This window comes from Quercus lobata, chromosome 6 (assembly GCF_001633185.2).
Source record: "Quercus lobata isolate SW786 chromosome 6, ValleyOak3.0 Primary Assembly, whole genome shotgun sequence".
NCBI lineage: Eukaryota > Viridiplantae > Streptophyta > Magnoliopsida > Fagales > Fagaceae > Quercus > Quercus lobata.
The window spans coordinates 50744154-50752757 of NC_044909.1; the positions used below are offsets into that span (position 1 = coordinate 50744154).

Below are 8604 nucleotides of genomic sequence, written 5' to 3' on the forward strand. Positions count from 1 at the left end.
GCCCCCCAAAAAAATAATATAATATAAAATAACTATGTCATTAGTCTATGTTGTTACTTTAGTAAGTTTATAGTAACAGTATAAACTATGTATTAACTATGTCAGTAGTCTTAGTTGTTACTTTAGTAAGTTTATAGTAACTATTAGTCTACTAAGTACTAACCTCTTTTTTTTCCCCTTTCAGCATTTTAATTTTTGAGGGAGACAAAGATTGAGAGAGTTCACGCTTTCAATCATTCATAGAGAGGTAATCACTAATCACTCATTATATTCAGCATTTTGATTTTAAATTTTTAGTACTTAGTAACAACTGCTTTAAGTTTATATATATATATATATATATATAATTAGCTTTTATTTTATATTTATATTGGGAACAATATAATAAATCCCTTGTTAATATTAATGACATGAATTGTTGAGTAATGACTAATGATTGTTAATTTGTTAGTTTGTTATTGTTGTAACTAAACTGATTAATTATATTTTGATATTGTTGTGAAATTTTGTTTTTTTGTTGGTTGGAAATTTTTTTATTAGATGGATGTCGATGCTCCACTTGGATTTGATGCACTTGGGGACCCTAACCCACCTCTTCCTAGTTCTAGTAGTGCTAAACCTAACCCACCTGAACTTGCAGCACCAATTGGACTTGGTGCATCACTTCCCCCACTATCACCTAAACAAGGTGGTAAGGACCCATCTATAGTATGGCAGCACTTCATTAAGATAGCGGGTTTTGATACCAATAATCCTAGGTCTCAGTACAAGTATTGTAAAAATCAATATAAATGTCATGGTAAGAAAAATGGTACTTCGGGCATGTTGCAACACATAAAGGTATGTAAGAAGTGGCCTTTTCCTCGTGATGATAAGCAAAAAACTTTGTCTTTCCAAGCTAATAGAGAAGGGGAAAGTGGTTAAAATGTGTTAGTGGTTGCTAATTATAGTGAAGAGAGGATAAGGTTGGCATTGGCAAGGATGATTGTCATTGATGAATTGCCTTTTAAATTTGTGGAGCATCAAGGCTTTCAAGAATTTATGGAAATAGTTGAGCCTAGGTTTCCTATTCCCCATCACACTACCATTGCAAGGGCTTGTATGAAGATTTATTCTAGTGAGGTGGATGTTTTGAGAAGGTCTTTTGTTGGGAACGGGTTTGTGTGACAATGGATACTTGGACATCCATACAAAACTTGAACTACATGGTAGTCACCGTACACTTCATTGATGGGGATTGGACTTACCAAAAGAAAATCTTGAACTTTTGCCCTATAGCTAATCACAAAGGGGACACCATAGGTAGAGCGGTTGAGTCATGTTTGTTGAAGTGGGGTATAGACCAGTTGTTTACAATTACCGCGGAAAATACTAATTCTAATGATGTGGCAATTGATTATGTGAAGAAGAATACAAAAGAAAGAGATAGTAGCATATTGGGTGGTGAGTTCATGCATATGTGTTGTTGTGCGCATATCTTGAATTTGATAGTGCAAAGTGGGTTGAAGTTCATTCATGAATGAATTGCCAAAGTTCGGAATGCGGTGCGATGTGTGAGAGCCTCTCCTGCAAGGTTTAAAAAGTTTCAAGAATGTGTTGAAAATGAGAAAATCAAAGCCTTATGTGCACTCAGATATGCACTCTGATATGCACAATTGCACACTTTGTAATTATTTATTTCTTCTCAATAAAAATAGTATTCCTACCACCAATATAATTCCACCACGTTCAATATTTGATCTCATCCTCTTAAAATTCCACTCAATAAAATTCCACGTTCAGTATTCCTACCACCAACAAAATTTGAGTATAAATTTATTTACTAGTTATACAATTATTTAATTTGTTTTTAGAGAACTATCAAATGATTCAAATCTGAAATGAAGGAGTAGACTAATCTCAAAGCTTAATAGAGAAGATGGTCTGAAGCACAACTAAGAAGCTTTAAAAACAAAATCATTTTCCATCATTTTTTTTAGAGAGACAAAGAGAGGGAGTGATCTTTCAGCATTTGAGTGTGAGAAATTAATGAGTTCTATACTCTTAAATTGAGAAAAAAAATGAACAATCATTATCACATCCAATTAAAAGATTTTTCTTTTGGTTTTTCTTTGATAAAAAATTTATTTTTTAATTTATTGGCTAATATTTGGGGTTTTTTTAATTAATACTCTCATTGCTACATGAATATATCTATTAGATAAAATTTTGGGTTTTTTTTGTTTTTTTTTTTTTTTTTAATTTGGATCCAATTTGCCTCACACCTTCAGCAGCGCATTCCTCATAAAATCCCACTCAATCCCAAGTTTCATGGAATGCTCCAAACACAATCCAAAATCTTAACCTTGCTCCTCAAGTAGTCCCCCTCTTATAAAAAGCCTAGACTAGAAATTTGTTTCTCATAACAATCACAAATGCACCGCACAATCAGAATCAAACCAGATCTCTATCTCTCTTCTCCTTGAATCTCAACCAAAAGCAATCTCACTCACGCTTCCTAAACCCTGTTAATGGTCGCCTCTGATTCCCTACTTCTTGGTCCACCAAATATCTACACAGCCATGGACGTCGTCCAATCCTCTGTAAAAACCCTAAATCTCTCAAACGAATAAGAACAACCCACCCTCGGCTTCACAGAAAACTATTCCTTGACCTACACGGCAACTAGAAACCCTTGCCTCGACTTCTTTTTCCATGTAGTCCCGTCCATATCGTCTAAAGAAACTGTCGAATATGTCCACAAAGCCTGGTCCCACGACCCCCTCACCACACTCAAACTCATCTCTAACCTCCGTAGCATACGTGGTACCGGAAAATCCAATAAGGAACGGTTCTATACGACGGCGCTTTGGCTCCACAAACACCACCCCAAAACCCTAGCCCTCAATGCCAAAACTTTCACTGAGTTTGGTTACTTCAAAGACCTCCTCAAAATTCTATACCACATTTTAGAGGGCGAGTTGGTACGCGAAACCGCAAAGAGGGAATGGAACACAAGAAAAGGATCCAAAGGCAAGGGCGTAATGCGAGCAATGCATTTTCACGAGAGAAAACACACCGCAACCGATAAGAAGAATAATAATAAGGATAAGATTGCGAAGTTGCCCAAGGAGTTGAGGGTTCAGAAACATATCGCTAAACACAATCATGAAAGAGAGCAAGTGAGGTCATTAAGGAATCAACAAGTATTGGATAAGGCGAAGAAAGCCTTCAAAAGGTACAACCGAGACCCAGTTTATCGATTCTTACACGACAAAGTTTCAGACGTTTTTACTAAGATGTTGAAGGCGGAAATGCAAGCTTTGAATGCCAGAAAGCTTAAAGAAATCAGTCTCGCAGCCAAATGGTGCCCTACGATAGACTCAGCATACGACAAGTCGTTGTTGATATGCGAGAGCATTGCACGCCGGGTTTTTCCCTAAAGAGTCTAACCCAGAATATTAAACCCTAAAAGAAGCTCATTATGCTTATAGGATTCGATACCGGTTGAGGAAGCAAGTTCTGGTACCACTACATAAGGTTCTAGAAATCCCAGAGGTGTACATGAGTGCTAATATGTGGGAAACCCTACCTTACAACCGTGTACCCTCAATGGCCATGAAGAACTACAAGTCTCACTTTCTCAGGCACAACAACAATCGGTTCCACAAGTACCTCAATGACGTGAAGCGTGGGGATTCGACAATCGCGGCAGGCACGTTGCTCCCACACGAGATTATCGAGTCATTAAAGGATAGCGATGGAGGAGAGGTGGCTAAGCTTCAGTGGAAGAGAATGGTGGACGACTTGTCGAAGAAGGGCAAGCTAAGTAATTGCATTGCGGTTTGCGACGTGTCAGGGAGTATGTCTGGTAAGCCTATGGAAGTCTGTGTGGCTCTAGGGTTGATGATCTCGAAGCTTAGTGAGGACCCGTGGAAAGGCCAAGTCATAACGTTTGATGATAACCCTAAAATTCAAAGGCTTCAAGGAGAAAGTCTCTATGAGAAGACTAGTTTTATAAGAGAAATGGAATGGGGTGGGAGTACAAACTTTCAGAGAGTGTTTGATGAGATTCTCCAAGTGGCGGTTAAAGCAAACTTGAGCGAGGACCAACTTATACAGAAAGTGTTTGTTTTCAGTGATATGGAGTTTAATGAAGCATCTGGGCATTATTATGGTTATGATTCTGAGTCGGAGTCGGAGTCGGAGAGCGGAGAGGAAAGGCAGGAAGAGAGAGAGGCTAGGCTGAGAAGGTCGAGGTGGGAAACGGACTATGAGGTTATACATAGAAAGTTCAGGGAGAAAGGGTACAATAAGGTGCCTAAGATTGTGTTTTGGAACCTTAGGGACTCCGAGGCCACGCCCATTCCTTCCGATCAGGGTGGGGTGGCCCTTGTGAGTGGGTTCTCTAAAAAATTGGTGAAGTTGTTCTTGGAAAATGATGGAATTATCAACCCTATGACTGTTATGCACCAAGCCATCACTAGAAAGATGTACGAGAAGCTCGTTGTCTATGATTGATGAATGTCCAAATTGAATGTTTGTTTTAATTTTGACTACTTCAGTACCTCCTTTTTCTGATCTTCCTTATGATATGTGATTGTTGAAATGCCCCCGTGTCCCTTTGTCTGTTCCTTTTAAATATGAGGTAGCTTCATTACTTGATTTACTTGTTAGATGTTTTACTTGATTTTCATTTAAGCATTTCTGTTGTAGACATTTATGTACTATTTAGTTATGTTTATGCAGTAGACTCTTTATTTAGTGTGCTAACAATTAACTACAGTTTTACTAGATCTTCGGTGATGTTCTTTCTTGAAATCGTGATGAGATGAAATCATGTCTTCATCTCATCACGATTTCATTTCAACAAAATAAAAAAGTGTGTAACAGCTTTTATCTTTTCATTATGTGGCTGTTTTGGTTTCTTGAAATACTTAAAAACTATGAGCTCGTTTGGTAAGAGGTTTCTAGTAACGTTGTTTAAATGTTGTGAAAATACGTGTGAGTGAAAAAGTGTTATGAAAATACGTATATTATTGTTTAAACAACAATACCAAACATACCCTATGTTTTCTAACGCTATTTTAAAGCTAGGCTAAGAAACCCTTATGATTTTGGGTTATATGTTGATTTGGTTTTGGAGAATTACTATGGAGATACCATGTTGATTACTTACAACAGGTCACAACTGATACAAGTGGCCTTGTAATTAAGAATTAATTGCTTTTTTGTCTTAATTCTTAAAGTGGATTGGTTTGATTCTTAAGTATTAGTTCTTATACTTAAGCTAGGTTATCTTTTTCTTTTTCTTTTTTAATTGCTCCTATTTTACGCTCTGTTTATTTTGAAGTAAAATAAAATATTTTACACACTTTACTATGTTTTTTTATGTAAAATATGGTTAATTGTAAAATATTTTCTAGTCAAAGTGTAAAATCAGGCCAACCAAGGCTGTGTTTGGTTGCTGGAAATCGTTTTCCGGAAAATACATATTTTCCGGAAATGCTAATTTCCGGAAAAGGAAAATGTATTTGGGTGTTTGGCTGTTTCGGAAATCTTTTTACGGAAAATCAATTCCGGTGTTTGATTCGTCCAAATATTTTACGGAAATCGTTTTACGGAAATTTAATTCCGGTGTTTGATTCGTCCAAATATTTTACGGAAAATACTTTACGGAAAATACTTTACGGAAAACGTTTTCCCATGTTTGGTTCAGAAAATACTTTACGGAAAATAGTTTGGATCAACATAATCGAGCTGGAGTTAGAGCTTAAAAATAACTAGTTTGAAGCTATATTTTACTCTTATAGATAAAATTCAAGAACCTGCATTCCCTATACATATCTGTAACAATACTTTACAGAAAATTATGGTCATTTGGTTCAACATCAAACATAATCATTCGAATATACCCATAATATTTATATAAAAACAGCCACATCAATCGTTCACCATTGGCATTACACCTCAATGGCATACAAAAATGATACCTATTTGTGGTATCTGAACAGTACAAATACATAATTTGGGCAATTGTATCGTCCCAATAATACAAAAGAGTACATATATAATATATTGATAGGTCAATATTAATACTATAACAAAAGTTAATTCCTAAATCTACCATCACAGTCAACATGAAATAAGCAAATCAAATTTGTGAGAAAAAATAACCATCTAACCACAGCTTCCTCAACCTAGCATTCTTGGCTAAAAATCCACGTGCCGTCTTCTCATTCTCACAAAGATGGTCGAAGGCAGTAGCGAGCATATCTTCGCTATATCCATCCGCCATCATAGCCATTACCTCATTATACAAAGTTGTATAATCTACCGGGCCCCGATTAATTTCTTTCAGAGCGACAGCTATTTCCTTCAGCTGATCAGACAGATCAGTCAGCACACTATCATCAGCATTAGAAGCTGCACGCCCTCTTTTGCGGGACTTGGAAATTCCCGACCCAGTGGTGGATGATTCATTTGCGTTCTTCCCCTTTTCAACCACACATTCCTCCACATTATCTGCAACAAACTCTGCACTATCCCCATTATCCCCATTATCTGGCTCATTTTCGATATCCACTCCGGACTTAGCAAAGCCACCTGTGGCTGTGTCCTTTCCCATCACAATCGCTAATTTATCGTAAAACTCAATTTTTTTGTTCAGATACTCGGCATGCTTCCGATGTGCCTGTAAGGGAGAAAAGAACGTATATAACAATGCAATAATAACTTCACTCATAAATTCAATATAAAAGACTATGCAATAACAATTAAAGCAAATACTCCATACTTTTTCCTACATTTTCTCAGTAATCAAACAAGTAATGCAAAAAAACTCTCAAATAAGGATGAAACAAGTAAATACATTATGTTACTATTATGCACACTTTCCCAACATTATCAATCTTTTCTTTACTTTCCCAACATTTTATTAGCAACCAAACCGAGAACCAAAGAAAATTGTAGCTCAGACACATATACACATATAGATAGATGAAAACGCATAGATATGTATAGATATAATACATAAGTAAGGTGACATGAAAGTTATGTTTGGAAAACCTTATAAAAGCAATGGAATTCTAAAAAGAATGACACTATAAATTTCATATAAAAGGCAAAAACATATATTATTATCTATATTAAGAAAATATAGTTGGAAGCCATACCATAACTTCTTCTTGGTATGTTTTAGCGTCACAAGTTATCATTTTCAGATTTTCGTCCCAACCGAATCCACTCTTCCTTCTAAGCTCTTGAATAGTTGCCCACATGGACCTTAGAGTCCGCATCCGGTTCTCCACAAATACAGGGTGGCACTCAACCCCGAAATGGGCCGTTATCTCCTTCGCTACAAGAGCAAAGGAGCCGGCCCTAAAAGTATTAAAGGGCTTATTGCCCTTTCCAGCCTCCTCTGTAAGTATCTTTAGCATCATCTCATGCATAGGTGGCAGCCACCTAAATTGCTTGCTGCCGCTAACTTTTTCTTTGCCCTTTGACATTACTACATATGAAAATAGTATAGTCAGAGTAGCATTTAGTAATTACGCTCGGAACATGAATAACAAATCAAACACACATACAACCACGCTTATGAATGTGTACAACAGAATGGAACATGCTAACTATGGAAATGACAATGTAATACCATCAAATAACAATGTAATGCTAAAAATTCTTTTTCATTACATCACCAAAAGTCTATATTACATACATTGTCTTTACAAAAAAACAACAAGGAAAAACACATTACAATCATAGAAATCTAAATAAAATACTACTCTCCACTCCTGATATAATCAGACCACATGGCTTGGCATATCTCATCTCTCTTAGCATTCCATGATCTACTATCTTCGACGGACTCCCGATGGGATTGTGTTTCTTGTTGGTGGTCACTAAGCTCTACTTGGTTCATTGCATCTTCCATAATATGGTCATTTGGTTCAACCCCCATAATGTGATTATGAACCACACAACACGCTAACACTACTTTCACTTAGGTTGGGAAAGACCAATATGGTTCTGCATCCAACACTCGAAAACGTTTTTTCACCACTCCAAACCCTCGCTCAATGGTAGTTCTCAATGAAGAGTGTCGGAGGTTGAACAATTCTTGCGCATTCTCAGGAGGACGATCACTAAACTCTTTCAAGTGATATCGTACACTCCGATACGGTGACAATATTCCATTTTTATTACCATACCCAGCATCACCAAGATAAAATTTACCTACATATATTAAAAAAAAAAAAAACCAAATCACTACTATGTTTAGGAAAACACATAATATTTATTAAACTAACAAACCAAAAGGGTGAAGTAATCGTGTAATACCATTGGGAATTGAAAATCCCCCTGGCCTAGCAAATGCATCATTTAATACACGTGAATCATGTGCACTGCCTTCCCATCCAGCCAACACATAGGTGAACTTTAAGTCAAAACTAATGGCAGCTAACACATTTTGCGTGGTTCCATCTTTGCGACCACGAAATCTTCCTTGTATTTCAGGTGGCACAGATGCACGAACATGTGTACCATCTATTGCTCCAACACAATCCTAATTTTCGACAAACATAATGGTTTAAAATTACATAAATCTTCACAATTTACAAA

The 8604-nt window shown here is 36.6% G+C and overlaps 2 protein-coding genes and 1 long non-coding RNA gene across 3 annotated transcripts; 2 read left to right on the top strand and 1 right to left on the bottom strand.

Annotated features, from left to right (window-relative positions):
• The first annotated feature begins 540 nt into the window (after positions 1 to 540).
• LOC115950450 lies at positions 541 to 3422 on the top strand. Its single transcript, XM_031067644.1, has 2 exons — positions 541 to 799; positions 2701 to 3422. Exons 1-2 carry the CDS (start codon positions 541 to 543, stop codon positions 3420 to 3422), a joined length of 981 nt encoding a protein of 326 aa, XP_030923504.1.
• A 28-nt stretch (positions 3423 to 3450) lies between these two features.
• On the top strand, positions 3451 to 4500 carry LOC115950451 (the record flags this gene model as incomplete). Its single annotated transcript, XM_031067645.1, has 1 exon — positions 3451 to 4500. A coding segment is annotated over one exon (1050 nt), but the record flags the coding sequence as incomplete, so codon positions are not given.
• A 2105-nt stretch (positions 4501 to 6605) lies between these two features.
• Positions 6606 to 8604, bottom strand: LOC115950760. The gene is made up of 3 exons (XR_004083102.1): positions 8323 to 8604; positions 7155 to 8217; positions 6606 to 6673 (listed from the first exon to the last, which is right to left on the bottom strand). It is a non-coding gene; the product is annotated as an uncharacterized LOC115950760 (long non-coding RNA).